Source organism: Bufo bufo, chromosome 5 (assembly GCF_905171765.1).
Source record: "Bufo bufo chromosome 5, aBufBuf1.1, whole genome shotgun sequence".
Taxonomy (NCBI): Eukaryota; Metazoa; Chordata; class Amphibia; order Anura; family Bufonidae; genus Bufo; species Bufo bufo.
Genome location: NC_053393.1, coordinates 439,825,106 through 439,851,438, shown reverse-complemented (window position 1 = coordinate 439,851,438; position 26,333 = coordinate 439,825,106). Strand labels below are relative to the sequence as shown.

The 26,333-nt window shown below is 43.5% G+C and overlaps 1 protein-coding gene across 7 annotated transcripts in view; it reads right to left on the bottom strand.

The window, feature by feature from the left end:
* Positions 1 to 26,333, bottom strand: part of ANKRD28 (ankyrin repeat domain 28) — a 170,843-nt gene that overhangs the window by 4,319 nt on the left and 140,191 nt on the right. For 6 of the 7 annotated variants that reach the window (XM_040433552.1, XM_040433549.1, XM_040433547.1 and 3 more), the window contains 6 exons: positions 26,243 to 26,330; positions 26,063 to 26,146; positions 10,364 to 10,509; positions 8,103 to 8,185; positions 7,007 to 7,089; positions 4,594 to 4,685 (listed from right to left, as the gene is read on the bottom strand). In XM_040433552.1, coding sequence (XP_040289486.1) covers positions 4,594 to 4,685; positions 7,007 to 7,089; positions 8,103 to 8,185; positions 10,364 to 10,509; positions 26,063 to 26,146; positions 26,243 to 26,330 — 576 coding nt within the window. Of the gene's footprint in view, positions 1 to 275; positions 311 to 4,593; positions 4,686 to 7,006; positions 7,090 to 8,102; positions 8,186 to 10,363; positions 10,510 to 26,062; positions 26,147 to 26,242; positions 26,331 to 26,333 lie in introns of all 7 variants that reach the window. The other variant, XM_040433553.1, reaches the window with a different exon arrangement.

The following is a 26,333-nucleotide window of genomic DNA, read 5'->3' as shown; positions in this document are numbered from 1 at the left end:
ATTTTCTGATTGCAGATTTATTTATTCTGTTTCCTGAACATTATTATGGGGGCAGCCATCTTGCCAGAGCTGTTCTTAACAGCATTTACAAAGCATTAAAAACGGATTTACGGCAGCCCAATGGTCCATAGACACAATTGACTGAAGGGGACCTCATTGACTTCTATGGGAAAGTTTTCTAGGCATGCTCTGTGATCTGTGCAGAGGTCATTGCACAAGCGAAGAACAGATAAGCTTGGACAATCACCTGTTGCGAATGGTGAATCTTGTCTTACCTGTCATTCTAATTCTGCCTGTAATGATATCACCTCTGTGTACAGATAAGGAGATAACTGCAGTAAAGTGATCTGTACAGACCAAGAAGTGGCGCCTATTATTAGGCTTAGTGGCCAGTGTGAAAACTGATGAATTTTACGTGTTTTGTTTAAATATATATATAGATTCACATGGAAAATAAAAAAAATAACATCACCAAAAATAATAATAAAATTGGTTAACATAAAAATATGTTAGCTGTCTAAATAAAGTACGTTAAGAACATTTTATTAAATAAACTATTAAAAATTGGTTCTCCAAGTCTAACAATCAGGCTGGTGGTGAATGCCGGAGGCTCTACCTTGCTGCACACACGCCATCAGAGGCGTGCAGCGTTTGTTTCACTGAACTCACTAAGCCAGCCCCCAATAAGATTATAATTAGATAGGCTGGCGTTATACATGTCATCATCGCTACACACTCACCATTAGAGTGATGTAGTAACACATCTGAATAATACCCTCTATGATAGGTTGCTCTTTGCTCCTGAGGGAATACCGATCAATAACAGCAGGGAAACGCGTCGAGCAATATAGTGCGCCTTTCCATGTTCAGCTTAGACAGGTTAACAACAATACAGAGCCGCTAATTTATTGGAGAAACGGTCCACTTTAATTACCAGAGGTCGTATTCCTTTGCTCCAGTGTCTACAGCGGAGATAAAATAAGGGGGTAAAGAATAGACCGCACCAAAATTACCGGTTTGGACCGAGCTATCCCACTATCCCTGTGGGCTTTATGTAGCTCCCACATATTTAAAAGGGAGACATTTTATGGCGGTGTAAGTTGAGATAATATATATACATTTTTTTATACTCCCACTCGCACCACAAGCCTGATTGGTAGACTTGGTGGAGAACCAATTTTTAATAGTTTATTTAATAAAATGTTCTTAACGTACTTTATTCAGGCAGTTAATAGTTGTACTTGTAGTATGTCAACCACCTACCAAGGAATAGAGAATTAGTGTTAAACATAAAAATGTGATTTAAACAATAGGTCATTTTCTGATGACACATTCCCTTTAACCCCTTCCCGACATCCGCCATACATGTTTTTAAAGATGGTGCCCGCTCTGGAGTGGAGCGGGCACCATCTTTAAAGTCATGTACAAAGAAAGCCAATATGGTGAATGGCATTACATCATCTCCCCAAAAAAATTGAATAAATACAGCAGGCACCCGCAGCTAATGTCCGCGATCGGCAGTAATGCCGACAGCAGACATTTAACTCCTCAGATACCATGGTCCAATATGACCACAGCATCTGAGGAGGCTAAAACCAGGAAGTGCATGCTTCTTAGGCCTATTGCACACGACCGTAGGAAGTCCCGTTGCCGTATTGCGGACCACATATGCAATACATGGGCACTGTTCAGTGTGCATTCCGCATCACGGATGCGGATCTATTGACTTGAATGGGTCCGCAAATCCGGAGCGGAACGGAACCACTACAGAGTGCTTCCGAGGGGTTTGGTCCCGTATTTCTGTTCCGCAAAAAGATAGATCTTTTTGCGGAACAGGCGGATCGCGGACCCATTAAAGTGAATGGGTCCGTGATCCGCTGCGGCTGCCCCACGGTCAGTGTTCGTGCATTGCGGCGACGGGGCGCACACGTTCGTGTGCAGGAGGCCTTAGTCAGACACGCTTTCCCCTGACTGACATTGGGGTTAAGAGCCCTGCTCTAATAATAAGCCAGAGCCTGTGCTAGGCTTCCAGGCTCATTATTAGTATATCCCAGTTCTGGCCAGCAGGTGGCACCACTAAACTGGGATATAGTAATTTCTGTACAGAATAATGGACTATTTTCTATTATTCTGTACAAGTTGCAAATCACTTTGCTACGTGCGAAAACACCCATACTAATAAAATATAAAAAAAATTAGGCCATACAGTGAATGGCGTAATGGGAAAAAAAAATAATGGCCGATTCGCTGTTTTTTTATTACTTTATCTCCCCCCCAAAAATTGAATAAAACATGATCAAAAAGTGACACACACCCTAAAGTGGCAAAAACTACAGATCATCCCTCAAAAAGTGAGCACATCGCTGTAGACAACTACAAGAAAAAAAAAATTCAAATATTTTTTTTCAGTATTAACACACAAGAAAAACTATACATGTGGTATTGCCGGATTCATACTGACCGGGAGAATAGAGAACGCCGTTAAAAAAATAAAAATGTTGCAGAATTGAGTTTTTTTTTCCCAATTCCACCCTATTTGGATTTATTTTTCCGCTTCCCAATACATCCTATGTAATATTAAGTGGTGGCATTAGTAAGGACAACTTGTCATGCAAAAAATAAGCCCTTATATGGCTATGTAAAAATAAAAATAAAAAAAAACATTATGGCTCTGGGAAGGCAGGAAGCGAAAAAAAAAAAAAAAAAAAAAAAAATGTAAATCCCCACGTCAGGAAAAGCTTAAAGACCAGACTTCTGGAAGGGGTTAAAATGTAGACAGAGTAAACTTAGACAAAGGTGGTCTATACATGCAGCAAATATATCACAGTGGATCACACTGTTAACTTTAGACTCCTTTGTCTAAATTTACACCAACTATTTGTGGGCTTTGTGCTAAACTTTTGGCACAAGTGTTCTCATTTTAAGCCACATTCCCTTTCCACCTAGTAACGCCCCCATATTGAGCTGGGAAGTGGTTTATTTAATTTTTTGCCACATATGCTGCTTAAAGAAAAAAAAAGTCTAAAACTTGACAATAAAGGGAATCTGTCACCAGCGAACTCCCTATTGTTTGTGTAGACACATAGCTGTGGCTCACCTGATTAAGGCTATTTTAACACTAGCGTTTCTATTTTCCGGTATTGAGATTCGTCATAGGGTCTCAATACTGGGGGGAAAAAAACGCTACCGTTTTGTCCCCATTCATTGTCAATGGGGACCAAACTTAAAGGGGTTCTGCACTTTCATTTAACCGATGATCTATCCTTCTGATCGTCGAGGGTCAGACACCCGTGCCGATCAGCTGTTTCAGAAGGCAGCGGCGCTCCAGCAGCGCCGCGGCCTTCTCACTGTTTACCGCTGGCCCACTGACGTCACGACTAGTATCAACTAGCCTGGGCGCGGCTAAGCTCCATTCAAGTTAACAGAGCTTAGCCCCGCCCACGCTAGTTGATACTAGTCGTGACGTCACTGGGCCAGCGGTAAACAGTGAGAAGGCCGCGGCGCTGCTGGAGCGCCGCTGCCTTCTCAAACAGCTGATCGGCGCGGGTCCCGGGTGTCGGACCCCCGTCGGTCAGGTGCTGATGATCTATCCAGAGGATAGATCATCAGTTAAATGAAAGTGCAGAACCCCTTTAACTGGACAGAACGGAATGCTCCAAAATGCATTCCGTTGTCATACCGGAGAACAAACCGCAGCCCACAATGCAAGTCAATGGGGATGGATCCGTTTTCTCTGACACAATAGAAAACTGATCCGTCCCCCATTGACTTTCAATGGAGTTTAAGACGGATCCGTCTTGGCAATGTTACAGATAATACAACCGGATCTGTCATAACAGATGCAGATGGTTGTATTATCAGTAACGGAAGCGGTTTTGCTGAACCCTGCCGGATCCAGCAAAAATGCTAGTGTGAAAGTAGCTTAAAACACTGTTTTTCTTTGGTTGATCCGAGGCTCAGTTCCGGAGTTATGATGCTTTTTCTTAATATGCAATGAGTCCTTCAGTGAAATGAGGGCCACCTCGTTTGGTCACCAAGTGGATTGACTGGAGGGCAGGACACATCTCATAACATTATCTGTTAACCATCTGATTGGGCAAAGGAAATAGAGGGTGTGTTTGCCATGGGAAAATTTTAAAAACCCACCTGGATATGGTGAAGGGGGGGGAATGCTTGTGTGGAGCCATGCTATAATATCAGAAGTTGAATCACAGCTCCCTGGATAAAGGACAAGAACTAAATGCCAACTGTGGTATCTTCTGCAGTTGCCGTGCAGTAGGTGGGAATATTCGTAGCATAGTAAGGAGTCCCAGAAGATAAGGTTGGAGTCCCATAGACTAGAGTACTGGATCTGTCTTCGTATAGCCTGGGGATAGTGAGGAAAGGTGGTGGCTGGCGTAGTTGTCCATGAGAACCGTACTGCACCAGAGGCCTAATTTGCATATTAAAAAATATATCATAACTCAGGAACAGAGCCCCAGATCAACAAAACAAACAGTGTTTTAATCAGGCGATTACCTTTAATCACAAATGCTAATGCAATTGCATTAGTAAATTTGCCCCAATGTGTTTTTGATAGATTTTATCATGTACCATTTTCATCGACTGCCAATACACTTGCTCCTTTTCCCAGAAGTTCCTGGACAACAACCGTTAACCCGTTTCGAGCGGCTACGTGCAGAGGTCTGCAAAACATGTATAAAATACACTTAATCGTTTTTATCTCCAGATTCCCTTACGTAACAAGAAAAATAATAATAATTGTGATATGTTAATTTGCTTATAGGATATGAAATCATAAAAAATGTCTAATATATGTATTAAAAATTATGCTCCCAAAAAAAAAAAAGCCAGTTTTAGTCATGTGTATTGCATCTATGAGGTGAAATGAATAGGAAACATATAATAAACATGGGGCCAGTCATGTGACCCTTGGACACACATGACCACTTCAGTTAAAGGGGTTCTCCAGGATTGATGTGGGTGGCATATCCTCAGGATAGTTCAATATCTGATCGGTGGGGTTCCAACTTCAGGCTGGCGGCGCTCTGTAAGCCATGTGATGTCACGTTCATCAGTCACATGGCCTAGGTGCAGCTCAGTCCCATTCAAGTGAATTAGGACTGATCTGCAATACTAAGCACAGCCGCTATAAATTGTACTGCGCTGTGGTAGACTGCGAGAAGGCTGTGGCAATCACCAGAGCTCCGATGAGCACTGTGGCTTCCTCAAACACCTGAGTAGCAGGGGTACCAGGGGTCAGACGCCCACTGATCTCATATTGATTAGAATTCCTTTAACAACTGTCTCAGGTATCTAACAGATGAAAAGCAGTGTCATTATGTCTGTGCAAAAGCAGTTCTCCTCTGTGTATGCTGCGTTTTTTCAAGTTAACTTTATTAATCACATCACCTAAGGACAGGCAGCCATGTTTTGAATCACCTAGTCAGGTAGTGTTGTTCCAAGGTAAATGCACACTAAGTTGTTATGATGACAAAAAAACATTCCACCAATAGCCTAATAGTTACCGTGTGTGTGTGTTGACCCAGTATACTGTAGGTCATGTATGATATATATATATATATATATATATACACACATATACACTGTTTTTTTTTTTACAACATTTGGAATATTTGATGATGGCTACAATGTAGCTCAATTACCATACAGTTGCTCTGATACGGTCCTCTCCCGGCCTTCCTCTTTCTGCGCTGTGTCGGGGAATCTCCTACAACCCCTATACACAGCCACAATCTCCAGCAACTCTATTATCCGGCGAGTGATACAGTCCACAGCCACAAACCGGGAATACAAGCACGCTAACCCAGACACAGCGCAGAAAGAGGAAGGGCGGGAGAGGACCGTATCAGAGCAACTGTATGGTAATTGAGCTACATTGTAGCCATCCTCAAATATTCCAAATGTTGTGAAACATCATTATTTGATACAGAGGAACAGTTTTTTTTTCAATATACCCATTTCTATATCACTACCGGGAAATATTTCATTACTATACAATTATCTTTACCCCCGGATTACATTTGTATCTTCAAATCACATTCTTGATCCACCGATTATATCTATATATTTAAATCATGCCTCTATACTTTTTACCATCACCTTTTTGAGTTACCTTAATTAACTTTTTCCAATCACTGGACTTGTATCATTATTATTTTTTACAGCACTGGACTTTATATTTTTTATTTTATATTATTTTTTTTTCAGTTTTCTCTTTTCTACACTTCACAATCACTGAACTACATCCCTGTACATGGACATATTGTACCATAATAATTAAGAGACTTATCTGAAATATTTATTTACATTTTTTTTTTACATTTTTGATTTGTAATAAATTATATATTTTTAGGAACTATATGTATGAAATTTCTTATGAATTAGACACTATATAATATATTCCAGTGGCCAAAACACCTAACTAATTGGTCCCTGGGATATAAAACCCTGTACTACACTTGGGTTTGTACAATATATTGGTACAGTTCTGGATGATGTGCCTACGATACATAATTAATCATATTTATTGACTTTATAGGGCTTCCAGGAAAAAAACCTTCTTTTTAGCGCTCCGCTAAACCATTTGTCACAACAGGTGAGCCACCACACACCTTTTTGTATGTCCACAAAGGGCCTATACAGAACAAAATTTTCACTGTTTACAGTCACAGCAAAGTGGATGAGATTTCACCAAATCCATGCGGAATCCTCAGAGGAATTGACATGTGGTGCGGATTTTAAATCCACAGCATTTCAATTTACGCTGTAGATTTTACCCTTTGCAATGCATATGGTGAAATTCACGGCAAATCTGCAGTAAAATATGTAACAAATAACAAATTCTACCCCGTGTGGCTGTACTCTAAAGAAGAAATATATAAAGACCAATAACAGAAGAAGTGTTGAGGCTTTCATTACATGGGAGTCAGTTTGGTTGCTCACACTGACATATGTTCTCATACAATATTAATAAATCACTTACGTCTGCAAAGCTGCATTTGTTGCATTGATGAGGTTTCGGTCAGTAATTTGCTCTAGTATTAACAAGGCACTGGTTTCATGACCCTACAAGGGAAGGAAGAAATAAAATACACTGTGGTACCTCATTATTACAGAGTGACAAAGGCCCTGCACCCCAGTAAACTGCATAAATCTATTCTGTCACCATGAAAATGCAGTGCAATCCTGTCCTTCAACGGCCACCAATGACTGACATAGCAGACGGACTGCACTACTTCCCTGTCCATCCACAGTGTAAGTCAATGGATGCTGCTGAAGGATGGGACTGGTCACATGACTATCAACAGCCATTTTGGGACCTCAGTGACAGGTTGGAGGTAACGGACAATGCTAATAAACTAGAATCAAGCTTATTAAACCATCGGACATCAGTGCCAATGATTTAAAGGGGTTTTCCAAGACTTTTATACATATATAAAGACTACTCGAATATCTTGAGAAAACTTATAAAATCATGTATACATTTAAAAAATGTAATTGAAGATGGATCAAAGTCTATTAAAAAGCATCTGTCTGGCAGCGGAAGGCATCTGTGTTGGCCCCATGTTCATATATGGCCATGAGAAAAATTAAGTTGTAATAGGAGCAACAGGGGCATTGTCGTTACACCTAGAGGCTCTGCTTTCTCGACCTTCACTGACGGGGCCAGGCAGGGAAAACATGATCACTTCTGGCCCTGTTAATCAAAGTGCAGAGGGTGTGGCAGTTGCAGAGAGAGCTGAGCCTCTAGGTGTATTGCCAACACCCCTGTTGCTCAAGAGGCTCATTTGCATATATAAAAAAAAAACATTTCACAGCAATGCCAGCAAATATGAACATGGGACCAACACAGATGCCTTCAGCTACCGAAAAAGGGGTTCCAATAACCCATTCTCAGCTCTGGAGTTGCCAGTACATGTACAGTCACCTACCATACAAACCAGTGGTACTGTTGGAAGCCACTGCATATGAAAGCTCAGGCAATTCAAGGGTTAAGAAAGGTGACTTATCCCCATAATTAATCTTATTTGATGCACATTCTTTAACAGTACTTTATTTCGCAGTCTACAGATACATACCTTGCTGCATGCCAAATGCAGTGCAGTATTCTTATTGTTATCCTGCAGGGTTAGATCAGCTTTAGCACTGCTAACCAACACCTCTGAAGAGAAAGAAGGGGGGGGGGGGAGAAACAAAAAAACATTAAATTAACACTATGTAATGCACACAAAAACCACCTCAAAATATTACAGCCTATGGCTGCAGGAAAACAGAATATCAATATCAGATCGGCAGGGTCTGACTACTGGCACCCCCGCAGTTGTAGGAAGAGAACACAGTGCTCCTGCGAGCCCAGAGGAGAGCAGTGTCATTACAACTCCGCCGTCCCCGTCACTCGAATGGTACAGTTACATTCCGTCCCATTCAAGTGAATGTGATGGCGGAGCTGTAATTACACTGCTCACCGATGCAAAGTCGAAGGCGAGTAGGTAAACCGAAGAGAGAAGCCAGCACTCGCAGGACCGCTGCGTTCTCTTCATACAGCTGATCGGTGAGGGTGCGGGGAGTGTGACCCTGATGATCTGATATTGATTTCCTATCCTGAAAACTGGGACATCATTTCCCTACTGGGCTTGTTGCTTGTATTTAATGGGAACCTGCACGTTCGTTAAGAAAATCACCATCGTTAGCCATCACTGGAACTGCATTGAGCTGCAAAACCAATCCTATATGTAAATGTTTTAGTGACACCTACTGGCAATATATGGTGCTACAATAAATCGATAGTAATGATAGACAGCATTTTGCATTTACTTTTTAGGCTCAGGTTAAACACATACTTTTGCTCACCAGCAAGTTGATGTAAACCTGGTGGTTTACTCACAGCCGACCAAAGATTGGGCTGCCTTCAGGCCCCCATGCACATTCATTTTGATGTTGGTCAAAAAAACTGCTCTCTCTCTCCTGACTCCCCCATACACATTCAGATCAGTCAAAGGTGTATGTGTATAGAGTGGTGAGAGGAGAAAGCGCTGCCAGACACTTCTGGGAGAACTAAAGGATCAGACAAAAATAATCACTTCACGCCATCCTTCTTTCCCCCGACATCATCGGTCGCGGGAGAGTGAGGAGCTCCAGTACACATTAGACTGTCGACCGAGGCCGATAATACACTAATGTGTATGGAGGCTTTTACGCTCAAAATTAATTGCAGCCTCACTCAAAGAGAAAAAAAAATAAAAATAAATGAAAATAAGATGATCTGGGGTTGTTTAGGTGCACCGTCATCCTCTTACAAGGCATCTAAAACCGAGGATTAGTTTACACGGAAGATGTCGTTTGTGTTTTGCAGTAGAGCAGAACATGAAATAGCATTTCAAAGTCTAATATATTGAATAAGAAAAAAAAATATAATAAAAGTGCTGTAAAACACATTTCCTGTTCAGATTTACTAATCCTGTTTAAGATTTAAGCAGTGTAAACTGAGGGCAGACAGCATGAAGATGCAACAAATTTATCAAAGTAGCTTAAAATGGATAGTAAATCTGATGCATATTTAGATAGTTCTGTCAAATGTTACACTACTTTTTCATTAGGCTTAAGGCTCATGCACACGGCCGTATGTATTTTGCGGTCCGCAAAAAATACGGAGGACGTCCGTGTGCTTCTGTATTTTGCAGAACGGAACAGCTGGCCCCTAATAGAACAGTACTATCCTTGTCCGTAATACGGACAATAATAGGACATGTATTTTTTTGCGGAATGGAAACGGAATGCACATGGAATAACTTATTTTTTTGCGGATCCATAGAAGTGAATGGTTTAGCATACGGTCTCCAAAAAAAAAATGGAACGGACACGGAAAGAAAATACGTTTATGTGCATGATCCCTTATTCTGCACCAAAATTGCTGCATCTTAATCTATGACCCTTGTCGGGTGGGGACAAAAACATTTAAACAATACATAAATGTTGCAAACCTGTTTTTTGTGTGCAAGTTAAGCCAGAATCCTAGCACATTTAGCTTAGTAAGGCTATGTTCACAGTAGCGTTATGAAATCTGGCAGGCTGTTCTGGCAGAGGAACAGCCTTCCGGATTTCACCGGATTCGGCAGATTATTACACTGGGATCCCACCGGTTTCTGACAAATGCAGCGGTTTTTGTACGGCTGACAGCCAGCATTTATCCTGGAACAGCCAGATGGATTTTTTTACGCTAATGTGAACCTAGCGTAAACCAGCCACTATGGGTGTGAGCTTTTTGTCTACAAGAAAAAAAGAAAGGTGTCTGTAGCCAGCACAGGACTCTATGATAACTGGTGTTCTCCGACATTCTTACCTACTGCATTTGTTTGCCCATTTTCAGCAGCCATCATTAGTGGCGTTTTCCCAGAAGAATCCACAGCATTTACTTGAGCATTATGGCTGAGCAAAAGCTGCAAACATTCAACATGGTCTGTAAAGGCTGCAGCATGAAGAGGCGTCCTGCAAAAGAAGTAATGTGAATTAGGAGGCACTGAATATTCTTGCTTGTACTATACACTGCCATACGGCTGTATTAGGGTGCTTTCACACGACCACATGTATTTTGTGCGGATCTGCAAAAAATACAGATGACGTCAGTGTTGCAGCAGTTTTTTATATATTTTTTGGGCAGATCCTTGTCCGAAAAAAGGACAAGAAAAGGACATTTTTATTTTTTTTCTTGCGGGACTGTGGAACGGACATATAGTTGTGTTCAAAATAATAGCAGTGTGTTTAAAAAAGTGAATAAATGTATTGGTGCCGCAGCAGTATGACGTGAAGACGTGCCGCGCTCTCTCCTCCCTCGTGCAGGCTGTCGGCGTCTCGGCACGCTGCTCTCTATGGAAGGCACACGCATGGCATGGAGAGCCTCTGAATGATCCGCAGACCTTACCGGTGAACCGCTGAGAGGAATCAGGGAGACCGTGACCACAGGAGCGGAGCCGAGATGTAGCGGTGATGTAACTTTGTAACCCTGTGGAATGCGGAAGTGATCCTGTGAGCCTGTGGAAGTGAGCCTTGCGTTACTGGGAGATTGTTCTGTATGCAGCGCGACTCTGTTGCTCTCCTGGCGGTGTATGGAGCGGCGTATTGGTGATGTGAAGCTGAGGACGCAAGCAGGGAAGGAAGGCGGTATGATGATGGGGGTTATTTGCTCTTTCTCTCTGCCGGAATAACTGCTGGGAGGATCTGGTATAAGAAGTTTGATGGACATTACAGATTACCGTTGAAATCAGGCTGTACAGTATTATAAACGTCGCCCAGTGGGTTCGGGATACTGCTGTTAAGGGGGGCCCGCAAGCGGGTATACACCTGGAGCCACCTGGAGGCTTTCAAAGCTGCCCTAATGTGTTAGGTACCCCTAGCAGGATAGGTGCCCGCCCAGAAAATTGAACTTGCCTTTTTTAAGGGTCTCTAAATATCGGGTGACCTGGGAGACCACCGACATATTATGTGCCTTTGCGTGGTGCACCTGACGGTATAACAATATAAATGGCACGGTACAGTGCCTCCTGAGCTGCTTTTTCCTTTTTTTTTCTTTTTTCTTCTCCCAAATATGCCTGAAACCAGCCGCTGGATATCACCCGTTGTTCGTTAGGAAGAACAAAACGGACAATTCTTTTCTCCTTTTTCTCTTTTTGTGTGTGGACTGGTAAATAGAGCTGTTGGCTTTGGCCTGATTTTGGACTGCGTCGAGGGGACATACCCCTCCTTTATCTTTCGGCCTTTCTGCCTATATTGCCTTGTGATTGTGTGGTATTCACCTGATACTTTTTCGTTTGTGCATTTCCGTTTTTTTTTTGTGTGCTGGATGTCGGAAAAAATGCCACCTAAAAATTACAGTAGAAAATCCGTTGGCACTTCCTCACCGGGCGGAGGAAAGGGTACTAGTATAGCAACTGGCCTAGAAAAATATCTAAAATCCCCTCCAAACCCAAAGAGTAGGAGTGCACTACGGGGGAATAAGGAGGCCCAGAAAGATGGAGGTGATCCACCTGTTCCAGACGAATGTTCTGGGGTGGAAAGAAGGATAGGTAATGGAGAAGGGATGGAGGAAAGAATAAATTCAGTGGATAAAAAACTGGGAGAGATTTTAGGGGCGGTGCAACAGTCTAATCATAGCCTGGAGGATTTGACCATCAAGATCGCTTCTGCTCAGGCGGATCTCTCCCTGATTAAGGAAGAGATGAATAAAGTGAGGGAAAAAGTCAAAGAGCTACAGATATCCTCAGGAGGAATGAAGAGAGACATTGAGGGGATAAAAAAAAAGAGTGGAAGTTATAGAAGGGGAAAAGAAGATCATGCTAGAGAGAGTTACCACTATGGAGGATAGATCCCGGAGATCTAATATGAGATTAGTGGGATTTCCAGAGGGAGTGGAAGGAGAGGATATAGCGGGGTTTATCCAGCAGTGGCTGGAGGATAGTTTTGATAAAAGTACCCTGTCCAAATGGTTTTCAGTTGATAGAGCACACAGAATCCCGGGAAGACCACCGTTAATAGGGAGTCCCCCTAGGGCTATCTTAGTTAAAATCTTAAGTTCCAGAGACAGAGACGTAATAATGAGGGCAAAAAGGAAGATGCAGACAATAGAGTATAATGGTCGTAATATAGAAATATACCCAGATTATTCCAGAGCAACGCAGGAAAAGAGACGTGAATTTAGAGAGGTAAAGAGGAGGTTAGCAGCCGCCCAGTTACAATACTCCCTGATATATCCAACTAAGTTACGCGTAATATACCACGATCAAGTTAGTTTTTTTGGATCACCAGAGGAGGCCGTGGAATGGATGGATTCCAAGGGAATAGGATTATGAGATGGCCTGTGGAGTGGGTGAGGGGGGTGTGGGGGGGGAGGGAAGGGGGCGTAGAGTAAGAGGTGGGGGAAATGTTCTATTTCGCCGACCAGAAGGGGGGGGGGAGGGAGGGGCTGGGGGAGGGGGGGTAGGAGGATGGGCTACGGGTGGGATGGTTGTCTTGATGGGATTATTAATGAAGATAAGAACGAAAACACAGGTGGACGGCACACATGAGTAGGATTCTAACATGGAATGTACGAGGATTGGGGGATAAGGTTAAGAGGGTTATGGTTTTTGATACTATTACTAGACACCTCCCAGCAATTGTGGGATTAACGGAGACACATAACACTAAGGATAAGACATACTTATTACTGCGGAAATGGGCCAAGTACCAGTATCATTCATGTTTTTCTACCTACTCATGTGGAGTTAGTGTATATATCCACCACAAAGTTGATTACCTCCCACTAGATCAGAAGATTGATGATAGGGGCAGATATGTTTTCCTCCACTGCCAGTGGAACGGGATATTGTGTGTTTTAGCTTTTGTGTACATACCCCCACCATTTTCACTATGTGTTATTAATAGCTTAGTGGAGTTTGCAGAGTCGCGAGGTAAATGCCCCATACTGGTAATGGGAGACTTTAACAGCGTTATGAATAGCTCTCTAGATAGATACTCGGTGATACCAAATGATAAACATGGGACAAGTCAACCAACACTTCTTAAAAGAATATCACAAGAATTGTTGTTAATAAATGTGTGGAGGTATTTGTACGAGGACAAGCGAGCGTTCTCCTGGTTTGGTCATGGGAGCAAAATCATGTCAAGAATAGATATGGCATTAGCTAGCCCAGAACTGGTAGAGCAGATATCAAAAATGAGGTATGAGGTCAATAGTATCTCAGACCACTCCCCAATCTGCCTGACATTTAAAACAACGGTTAAACCAAAATGTAGAGTGTTCCGGCTAAATCCACACTGGTTAAATCTGATAAATAAAGACGAAAGTATTAGCGCTGATATACCGGAGTACTGGAAAATTAATCTTGGATCTGCCCAAATAGGGTATGTATGGGATGCATTTAAAGCATATTTATGGGGCATCCTCGTTGGTAGAATTCAGGGCTTAAAAACGGAATTCGCCAAAAAGGAGAGGGAGCTATGCGATAAAATAAAGAAACTAGAGGAGGATCTCCTGGTTAACAACTCCCCTGAGACGACGGCTCAGTTAGAAGAGTCTAAAATCTCCTTAAATAATTATCTGGAGAATAAGGCACAACAAAGAGTGTTTTTCGAGGGGGCCCGATATTTCGGGGAATCTGGGAAACCAGGTAGATTGTTTTCCACCATTATACAGAATCAAAGGGGGGACGGCAGAATTAAGCGTGTTGAGAGGAGAGATGGGGTGATAACATCCAGCCCGGGAGAAATTGAGCAGGAATTTGTTAAATATTACAGGGACCTCTACTCCTCGGAGGGAGTGGGGGACGATGGAGACATAAAACTCTTTTTAGAGGGGGTCTCGCTCCCTACTCTCTCCGAGGAGGACAGGGAGTACTTGAATGGACCAATAGAATTGGAGGAATTATGTGACACTCTGAAATCGATAAAGGGTAACTCTAGCCCCGGGCTGGATGGTCTCCCCTTCGAGATATATAGAAGATATGGGGAGGCTATCCTTCCAGTGTTCTTGCGGGTCCTTAATGAATCTATGGACAGGGGTGAACTCCCTGCCTCCCTCTCAGAGGCTGTAATAACCCTGATAGGGAAAAAGGGGAAGGACGAGAGTAAGGTGGACTCGTATCGCCCCATCTCTCTTCTCAACACGGACTTTAAAATATGTGCCAAATTGTTGGCAAATCGCCTAAAAAAAGTGATAGGTGGAATAGTACACCCAGATCAATCGGGGTTTATACCGAAACGTCAGGCTCAAATGAATATCCGCCGGGCCCTTCTTAATATACAGATGAGTGGAGAGGGCGCCCACTCCATCCTGTCATTGGACGCAGAAAAAGCGTTTGACAGGGTGGAGTGGGCATATCTCTGGAATATAATGCGTGAGCTAAACCTGGGGGAAAAATTTATTAGCTGGGTGCAACTACTTTACCAACATCCGAAAGTAAGGATCAAAATCAATGGAGAGACATCTGAATCGATAACATTGCAAAGGGGAACTAGGCAGGGGTGCCCCCTTTCCCCATTACTGTTTGCCATATTCATCGAACCGTTAGCATGTAAGGTGCGATCAGATGATAATATCAGGGGGTTTGGGAGTAGGGGCGCTTCAGATAAAATGTGTTTATACGCGGATGATGTCTTGTTCTTCTTGAAAGGGGGGGCGACGACGGTTCCATATTTGATGCGAACTGTAAACCAATTTGGCCAAATTTCTGGCTTTAGGGTGAATTGGATGAAATCAGTGCTACTCCCAATTGGCTATGAAACCAGGAGAACGGATATTAATGTTAAAATATTGAAACCCACAGATGCACTGGAATATCTTGGAATAAAAATTAGTGCGAGGACTCAGGAATATATAGAATTGAATTTTGCCCCTCTGCTTAAAAGGGTCAAAAATAAAATAAGTATCTGGCAAAAAATACTGATAAGACAGGCAGATCGCATCGCTATTATTAAGATGATTTTGCTGCCGCAGATCCTTTATGTTATATCCTCATGTCCTGTCTGGATAGGGGACCACCTTTTTAACGTACTGGAAGGATTGATAAATGATCTTATATGGGGGAAAAAAAGGGTCAGGCTCAAACAAAAATACTTATGGCTCGATGAAGAAGACGGTGGTTTGTCTGTGCCCTGCTTCAGAGGCTACTATTACGCATCCCAGCTACAATGGTTAATGACAGAGGATGACAGATTACGTCAGTATCTAGTGGGTGAGTTTGTAGGTCTCCAATACAATATTTTTAGTGTCTTGGAAGCCGGGATATTGAAATTAAAGGGTAAGAAGTGCCCTATTAGCAATATGATGCACTTGATATGGGTGAATGTTAAAAAATTACTGGGGATAAATTATTCATTAAAGATTACCCCTCTATGGGGGAATATAAATTTAGGCGAGTTTCAGAAGTTAGATGATTATGTATTTTGGGAAAAAAATGGTATTAAGTTTATTTCACAGATTGAGATAAAAGGAAAGCTCAGGACACTAGAAGAACTAGGGCTTAGCATAAAACTAGACACCCTCACACGTTTTAGATATTTTCGGTTAAAACACACATTCGACACCACTGAGAATAAAGAGTATTTAATCACTAAACAATCAGAATTTGTAGAATTTTGTTGTCTCAATAAGGGGACCAAAATATCAATATCACAGATATATAAAAAAATTAAAAGGGGTTTAGGGGGAGTGATAAAGTTTAACAGTGAACAAAAATGGGCACTAGAAGTGGAACCTAACTCTCTAGATTGGAGATGTATCTATAAAAGTATAAAAAGAAGTACAGTATCGAGTAATTTTCGATTGATACAGTTCTTTATTGTCCATCGTACCTACATCACCCCACGGGTGCTGAGTAGGATGTATAAAACAAGGGACGCTAGATGCTGGAAGTGCAGGATGGATAACGCGGATTTCACCCACTTGATCTGGTACTGCCCCCTAATGCAGGTTTATTGGAGTCAGGTTTTTCGGGAGCTGACCAGATCGACTGGGTGTTCCGCTCCACTGGAGATTTCTATAGCGGTGCTTGGATATATCAGGAAAATAGGCCTCGATAGAGAAATAGAAATGAAATGGGCCAAAGGATTAATGCTGGCGCGGGTCGTAGTGGCTAGAGAGTGGGGGGCGGACACACCACCAAATATCGTAGAATGGAAGAATCTATGTGGGAGGGTACGTAGATACGAATATGCCGTTACCCATAAATAAATAGAGGAAAAAGGAAAAAACCCCTGATATGAGATCATGAAATCAACCTCTTCTTTTTTGGTTTTGTTTTTTCTATTTGCGGTAACCATCAAGACAACCATGGGGGGGGGGGGATTTTATATTGGCTTTTTTGCATATTTATGACATGAGAAAAGAAACAGGACAGGGATACATCCCTGATGTCCAAGGATAAGCGAGTAACAATTGTATGTGTATATACAGGAAATATCTTCGTGTACGTCCTGTTGTATTATTGTTTGTTGTTATGTCTTGTTTCTGAATTTTTTATATGATGAAAGGGAAAAATAAAAATATTCTTAAAAAAAAAAAAAAAAAAGTGAATAAAGCTCAAAATCCTTCTAATCGCTTTTATTTCCATACACACAAATGCATTCGGAACACTACACATTCTATTCCAAATCAAAACATGAAGAAAAATATATCAAATTTGTGTTGTTCCTCTAAAAACATTGAAGAAAAGTGAATATTAGACTGTTCAAAAAAATAGCAGTTTGTATTCTTCTTTACAAACTCAAACATCACCATATAAACTGAAAAATGTTTGAAGATTTTGCTTTCCTTTGAATCACTTAACTAATATTTAGTAGTATAACCACTGTTTCTGAGAACTGCTGTACATCTGTGTTGCATGGAGTCAACCAACTTCTGGCACCTGTGAACAGGTATTCCAGCCCAGTACATTCCATAGTTCTTCTCTATTTTTTGGTTTTGCCTCAAACTGCATTTTTGATGTCACCCCACAAGTTTTCTATTGGATTAAGATCCGGGGATTGGGCTGGCCACTCCATAACGTCAATCTTGTTGGTCTGGAACCAAGATGTTGCACGTTTACTGGTGTGTTTGGGGTCGTTGTCTTGTTGGAACACCCATTTCAAGGGCATTTCCTCTTCAGCATAAGGCAGCATGACCTCTTCAAGTATTCTGATGTATTCAAACTGAGCCATGATCCCTGGTATGCGATAAATAGGCCCAACACCGTAGTATGAGAAACATCCCCATATCATGATGCTTTCGCCACCATTCACCATTCAGTGTTCGGGGTTCGTATGACAAACTGTCCCCAGCCACTAGACCCAAAAATACTTCAATTACTCTTACCGGTAATATGTTTTCCATGAGCCCATGACAGCACCTGTGAGAGATCCTCCTCCTTCCGGACAGGAAACAGGAACTTCCCAGATCTTTAAATTGGTCCCATGCCTTCCACCTTCAGTATTTGACAAGATTCCTGGGACCAGCAACGCACCTATATATAGTAAAAACTAACAACATAGGCGAGAAAACATAATAGAAAAAACTCTGCGCCAAATATATGCCAGGCATATCTCTTCTTTGGCACTATACTAAAGAGTAAATTTCTCCTTCTCTCTTTTTTTTTTTTTTTCTTTTTTCCCATCATCATTCTTTATAAATAAAAGTCTTATTATTATTATATATATATATATATATATTTTTTTTTTTAAATAAGGGAGGGAATTATGTAGGTGCTGTCATGGGCTCATGGAAAACATATTACCGGTAAGAGTAATTGAAGTATTTCCATTACGCCCCATGACAGCACCTGTGAGAGACTAGATAATTATTAGGGAGGGACTACAGCCTGCAGCACCTTTCTCCCAAAAGACATATCCTGCACAGATGAAAGGTCCAACCTGTAGTGCTTGTAAAACGTAGAGGGAGAACTCCACGTTGCAGCCCTACAGATCTGTTCTATAGTAGCACACCCTTTTTCTGCCCAGGAAGAGGCTACTGCCCTGGTAGAATGGGCCCCTTCCCCCACGACTGTGAGAGCGCATCTGTGCCTATCGACTGATCCTCCCTGCTGAGAGAAAATAACTTTTTGTTTTCCACTGAGGCGAATAGATCTATCGTAGGGGATCCCCATAGGGCCTGTATTTGGTGAAACACTTCCTGATTCAGACACCAATTCGCCTGACTGAATCTGTGTCTGCTGAGAAAGTCCGCCTGGTGATTCTCTGAGCCTTTCAGGTGCACCGCTGAGAGGGACAGAACTTTCCTCTGTATCAACAAGAAAATCCTGGATGCCAGCTCCATTAGTCGATAGGATCTTGTCCCCCCTTGTTTGTTTATATAAGCCACCACCGAGGCGTTGTCTGATAGGATCCTGACATGCTTTTGGGACAAAAAAGGGAGACTTTTCTCTAGTGCGCACAGGACTGCTCTTAATTCCCTGGCATTTTGGGACTGAGCACTCTGGTCTCTTGACCAAGGACCTTGGAAAAACCCCAAAACTGAATGGGCCCCCCATCCCCAAGGGCTTGCGTCGGTGGTAATTATCAAGGGATCGTGTCTCACCCACTCTACCCCCTGACCGAGGTTCGAAGCCTTTAGCCACCAAGCTAGGGACCGGGTTACTGAACCCGGGACCACAATCTTGTGATCCAGGGATAGCGACCTCCCATCCCATTTGGATAGAATGAGCCGTTGCAGTATTCTGGACCTGAATTGGGCCCACCTCACAGCCGGAATACAAGCCGTCATCAGACCCAGAATAGACATAGCTTTTCTTAAGGGGACTTCCTTGACCTTGCTGAAAGACCTGATCTTCTGCTGAATCCCCTCCTTTTTGTCTGCTGGAAGATAAGATTTCTGAGTCTGAGAGTCTAACAGGATGCCGAGGAAAACGCATCTGGATGTTGGAATCAGGGATGATTTGTCCCAATTTATTAACCAGCCCAGGCTCATGAGGATCCCCAGGACCTTTTGTATGTGAGATTTCAACTGCTCTGGGGACTGCCCTACCAGGAGAAGGTCGTCCAGGTATGAGACTATAATGATGTCCGACCTCCTTACTTCCGCCATTACCTCCGCCATCAGCTTTGTGAAGAGCCTCGGCGCCTGTGATACCCCAAAAGGAAGTGCTCTGAACTGTAAATGGACGATTGATTCCCCCATCTTCACTGCCACCCTCAGGTATTTTTGGGACGAGGGATGGATGGGCACGTGGTAGTAGGCGTCCTTTATGTCTATTGAGGCCATCACGCAGTTGGGAAACAGATGGAGGACCGTGGAGGAGATGGACTCCATCCTGAACTTCTGGTAGGACAGATACTGGTTGAGACCTTTTAAATTTATAATCAGTCTGAACGTACCGTTGGGCTTGGGGACCAGAAATAGGGTTGAATAGAAACCCTCTCCTTGTTCGTCCATGGGGACTGGGACAAGGACTGCCTTTCCCAGGAGGTTGTTTATTTCCTCCGAAAGTGCCACCTGTTTTGGAGAATTTTGATTTAAAGAAGTAACTTTGAATGTCCTGGGTGGTAGTCTCTTGAAGTCTAGGCGATAGCCTTCCTTTATAATATCCTTTACCCAGGCGCTTGCGGTAATATTTCGCCAGGCTGGAAAAAATAAAGAAAGACGACCGCCCACCTGGGGTCTGGCGTCATTGTTGAGTGGAACCTGATGTTTGAGGTCTGGGTTTAAACAGGACACTTTTTGATTTATCAGATCTCCACTCCCTCCTTTTCTTTGGATCCCCAAAAGCCTTCCTTCTTTCATTATTCCGAAATGGCTTCCCCTGTTTAGGAAAGGACGGTGCTGGAAATCCTTTCTTTTTATCGGATGCCTTATCTAAAATGTCATCTAAGGCTGATCCAAATAAAAAAATCTCCTTGGCAAGGCGCAAAGCTTAGATTTTGAAGCTACGTCGCCCCTCCACCCTTTCAACCATAAGGACCTTCTGGCTGAATTGGATAGGGCAGCCGCCCTAGCGGAAAGCCTCAATGCATCAGCAGAGGCATCAGAAATAAAGTCCACTGCCCTGGACATAGTTGGTATTGCCTCAAGCAGCTGATCCCTAGGAGTCTTATTCTCTATATGAGACTCTAATTCCTCCAACCAGAGCTTTAATGACCTAGCCACCGAGGTAGTTGCTATATTTGGCTTAAAGGCAGAGGTGGAAGCTTCCCAATTCTTCCTTAAGTATGCGTCAGCCCTTTTGTCCATGGGATCCTTAAGGGACCCTAGATCCTCAAACGGAAGGGCTGACTTTTTATTTATTTTAGCTACAGGAGCGTCTACCCTTGGTACCTCCTGCCAAGCTGAGACCTCCTGATCATCAAAGGGGTACTTTCTCTTGACCGCTCTAGGGATAAAGAATTTTTTATCGGGCTTCTCCCATTCACGTTTAATCAGGTCCTTTATACAGTCCTGAATGGGGAAAACTCTAGACCTTTTGGGCTTAAGGCTCTCAAACATCAGCTCTGGTCTAGACCTGGACTCCTTTTCCTCCCCCAGCTCCATCGTGGATCTAACCGCCTTCAATAATAGGTCCGTATCTTCAGCTCTAAACAACGGCTTCCCTGTCAAATCCTCGGAAGAGGAATCTGAGTCTACAATAGCGCCCTCCTCAGACTCGGAGTCCGTAGTATCCTCCGCTACCGCCTGGGCCTTCTTATGCCTGGATGAGCTAGGCAGGGATTTTCTAAGCTCCTCTACGGACGAACGGACTTCATTTTTTACTAAATTCTGGATACTCTGTAATAAAGATGGCGACTCCTCTGCCACTAACTTATCCAGACATGGCTGACAACATGTCTTGGAGTAAGATGAATCCAACTTCCTCTTGCAGATTCCACACTCCTTAGCTCTTTTGTGGGAAGCTTTCCTTGGGGCCTCTTTAGCCTGCATTTAATAAAACATCCCATCAGTTTAACCTGGCCAAAATAATAACTCCCCAAAGGGAGATGGTGGGGGTTAACCCCTCTTACCCCCAGGAGTACCATGCTGGGTTCCAAAAGCTGCTCCTGTCTGTCGGTGCGCTGTTGTACATCCCCTTCTTCCTGCATTATCGTGCTGTGTAAAGGGGGGCAATCGAGGGCTGTAGGTGCCGCTTGTGCCAGTCGATCCTGCTGCTACTCCCTCGACGCTGGCTGGCCGGCGTTCCCTTTTTCAAATGGGCCGCGCAGCGCCCGCCATGTTTTAGCTCCTCCCCTTCCGGCCGGTGGAACGCACGCGTCACTTCCGGCGCGACGCGCGCGTCCAGCACAGCCAGCCTCAATGAGAGGGAAGACGCAGCTCCCCCCTCATGCCGCGACTTCGCCGGCAGGCAGGGACACGAGGCAGCCCAGGCATCCCCCCATGGCTCCGAAGAAGGGAAGAAAAATGCAGACGCCGGACTTCTCAGCGGCTCCTAGTGGAGACTTACGCCGACAGGTACCTCCACTAGGTTTCGTCTTAACCCTAGAGGTCCTGCAGCCACAAAATAGACCTGGAAAGAAATCCTCCTGTCCCTGGACAGGAAACAGGAAAGAACTGAAGGTGGAAGGCATGGGACCAATTTAAAGATCTGGGAAGTTCCTGTTTCCTGTCCGGAAGGAGGAGGATCTCTCACAGGTGCTGTCATGGGGCGTAATGGAAAAGAACAATCTTACTTTCATCAGTCCACAAAATGTTGCGCCATTTCTCTTTAGGCCAGTCAATGTGCTCTTTGGCAAATTGTAACCTCTTCAGCACATGTCCGAGTTATTTTTTTTGTTCTTTCTATGTTCCTAACTAGGCAAATATAACAACTTTACAATTAACTCACTTTATCTGCAGTGCCTGGTTTATCAGATTTGACTGAGGGTCACATGACCTGTGATGTCAGCTTCTCTCCCTGCTCTGATAAAGTTTGTTGCACAAGCCTGTAAACGAGACTTCACTGTGCTGGCCACGCCCCCCTTCACTGCCGGCTGTCTGCTCTCTCCTAGGATTCTTAACCCCTTCAGCTGCACAGACTGGGTAGCTGCAGGCAGTGACAATTCTGGGTACAGGAGCTGACAGACTAGAGAGCATTGCACAAGAAGGTAGGGGGAAGATCCTGTGTGTATTAGCAGTGTCATTATACAGCTGGGACTTGTAGTTCTACACTTACAATTTGCTGTTGATTCTCCCAGCACTCAGGGCAGCTCTTGTATCCACTCCCTTAGCAATGTCATTATACAGCTGGGACTTGTAGTCCTACACATACAACATGCTGCAGAGTCTCCCAGCAGGCAGACATGTCACTCAGGGCAGCTCTTGTATTCACTCCCTTAGCAGTGCAGGGGGAGGGGCCGAGGTTGTTGTTATTGCATGTAAACAAAGGGCCAGAAAAGAACCAGGTAAATGAGGAAATATATATATTTTTTTGCATAAAACTTGCTTAGCTTAGTCATATATTGCTGCCTATCAGAGTTTCAGTGCTATACATATTTTTTTTCATAACTCGGACAACCCCTTTAAGGTACGCTGTTCTTCTGAACAATGTCTGGAACGAACCATTTTACTCAGAATTTCAGAGAGAAATGCATGTACAACATTTGCTGCCTTTCTTCCTCAAATAAGGGCAATAATTGCCACTTGTTTTGACCTCACTAATTGAACTCCACACTGCTATTGAACATGCCCCTTTCAATTAGTGATTCAATTACACAGAATCAGCAGCATACATGTCATGACTGTTGGATTTCTATTACTCTACTACACCTGCTAGTGAATTATTTGCCATGTACAAATACACTGCTCAAAAAAATAACACAATGTAACTCCAAGTCAATCACACTTCTGTGAAATCAAACTGTCCACTTAGGAAGCAACACTGAGTGACAATTTCACATGCTGTTGTGCAAATAGGATAGACAACAGGTGGAAATTATAGGCAATTAGCAAGACACCCCCAATAAAGGAGTGGTTCTGCAGGTGGTGACCTGACCACTTCTCAGTTCCTATGCTTCCTGGCTGATGTTTTGGTCACTTTTGAATGCTGCCGGTGCATTCACCCTAGTGGTAGCATGAGACGGAGTCTACAACCCACACAAGTGTCTCAGGTAGTGCAGCTTATCTAGGATGGCACATCAATGCGAGCTGTGGCAAGAAGGTTTGCTGTGTCTGTCAACGTAGTGTCCAGAGCATGGAGGCGCTACCAGGAGACAGGCATCAGGAGACGTGGAGGAGGCCGTAGGAGGGCAACAACCCAGCAGCAGGACCGCTACCTCCGCCTTTGTGCAAGGAGGAACAGGAGGAGCACTGCCAGAGCCCTGCAAAAAGACCTCCAGCAGGCCACAAATGTGCATGTGTCTGCTCAAACGGTCAGAAACAGACTCCATAAGGGTGATATGAGGGCCCGACGTCCACAGGTGGGGATTATGCTTACAGTCCAACACCGTGCAGGACGTTTGGCATTTGCCAGAAAACACCAAGATTGGCAAATTCGCCACTGGCGCCCTGTGCTCTTCACAGATGAAAGCAGGTTCACACTGAGCACATGTGACAGACGTGACAGAGTCTGGAGACGCCGTAGAGAACGTTCTGCTGCCTGCAACATCCTCCAGCATGACCGGTTTGGCATTGGGTCAGTAATGGTGTGGGGTGGCATTTCTTTGGAGGGCCGCACAGCCCTCCATGTGCTCGCCAGAGGTAGCCTGACTGCCATTAGGTACCGAGATGAGATCCTCAGACCCCTTGTGAGACCATATGCTGGTGCGGTTGGCCCTGGGTTCCTCCTAATGCAAGACAATGCTAGACCTCATGTGGCTGGAGTGTGTCAGCAGTTCCTGCAAGACTAAGGCATTGATGCTATGGACTGGCCCACCCGTTCCCCAGACCTGAATCCAATTGAGCACATCTGGGACATCATGTCTCGCTCTATCCACCAACGTCACGTTGCACCACAGACTGTCCAGGAGTTGGCAGATGCTTTAGTCCAGGTCTGGGAGGAGATCCCTCAGGAGACAGCCCGCCACCTCATCAGGAGCATGCACAGGCGTTGTAGGGAGGTCATACAGGCACGTGGAGGCCACACACACTACTGAGCCTCATTTTGACTTGTTTTAAGGACATTACATCAAAGTTGGATCAGCCTGTAGTGTATTTTTCCACTTTAATTTTGAGGGTGACTCCAAATCCAGACCTCCATGGGTCAAAAAATTTGATTTCCATATTTTTTTTTTGTGTGATTTTGTTGTCAGCACATTCAACTATGTAAAGAACAAAGTATTTCAGAAGAATATTTAATTAATTCAGATCTAGGATGTGTTATTTGTGTGTTCCCTTTATTTTTTTGAGCAGTGTACATGGTTAGTGATGTCTGACTGCTATTATTTTGAACACAACTGTATGGATATGAACAGCACATGGCGTGCGGTCTGCATTTTTTGCGCCCCCATTGAAATGAACGTGCCCACATCCAATCCACAAACAATGTGTCTCGGATGTGGACCAAAAATATGGTCGTCTGAATGGGGCCTTCCAGTGTATAGAGATTTTTACTGCCATTCTATTACATCCTGACAGTGTAATGTGAGGTATGTTAAGAAGGTCCCTGGCTTACATGAGCCTCCTGTCTCACCACTTCGTTTTAGCGGTTGCTAGTGAGGGGTGAAACTGCTAGGATCAGAGTGATATCCGATCTCGGCAGTGAGAGCAGGGTGACAGCTGTATAGTACTGTGGACATCCATAAGTGATGGCGTGGGCACAGCTCCTGAGCCATAACAGTATGTCACTGAGCGCTAACCAGCTTCCTGCAACGTCGTACTTCTATGCTACTAGGTTAATTGGAGTTACTCGATTTAGACAGATACTTTAGTTGGATTACCGGAAGACTAAGATTTATATGAACCCCTCACATTATTGCAATGCCTATTTGGTATTGATAAATCACATTAAAGTGGTTGTCTGACATAATAAAATAAGAAAAATCAGACAAGCCCTAAAATGGCTTAAAAAAAAAACAAACAAAAAAAAAAACAAACAAAAAAAAAAACTGTTGCACTCACCCCTTACTCTGTGGTGCTGGTCTGGTACTCCTGTGACTGTTCACAACAGCAGCAGTGACATGTTAGGATAAAGACAATCACGGTCAGCGGTGACGTTCTGTACGTCTGCATGCCACTGTGACGTGCAGTAATGTGCACTCTGAATATGGCAAGCGACCTCTGCAGCCAATCACTGCCCTCAGCAGTAGACCACTGAGGACAGTGACTCGCATGTTGTCGCTGTTGTATCTAGACAAAAAGTGGCAAAGGAATTGGACCAGCACTGCAGAGAGCGGCACTGGAAAATGGTGCCATTTAAGGGCTTGTTGGAGATTTCTAATTACCTCGAACAACCCCTTTAAAAAGGTTAGAATACCACATACAGTCCCTGTGGCATAAAAATTAGTATGCGAGTCCAGCCTAATGTTTATTCACACGTTGTGTTTTTTTGCTGCACATCTCAAAAATCACAGCAAAACCTCAGCAATTTTGGAAAAATTATTGAAAAATAGTGACAACCTATATGGAAACCATACATTTCATGCTTTTGATACACACCTTCCTTTGGAGTCCACTGCATTCACAATGCTTGTACCCAACGTGTCTATTAACATTTCTGCAGCACCTTCATTGTCATTTATGCTAAAAAACAAAACAAAAAAAAGGTAAAAATAGTTAAAACTGGAATGATGTTTGCAGCCAACTACCAATGTCCTTATTACATGGAGATCCTCTTACACTGCACAATGCAGGGGACTGAATGAATTTCCTTCCATTTTCTGAAATACTTCTTGTTCCAGCAGCAGTTCTACACATGCATCATGGCCTG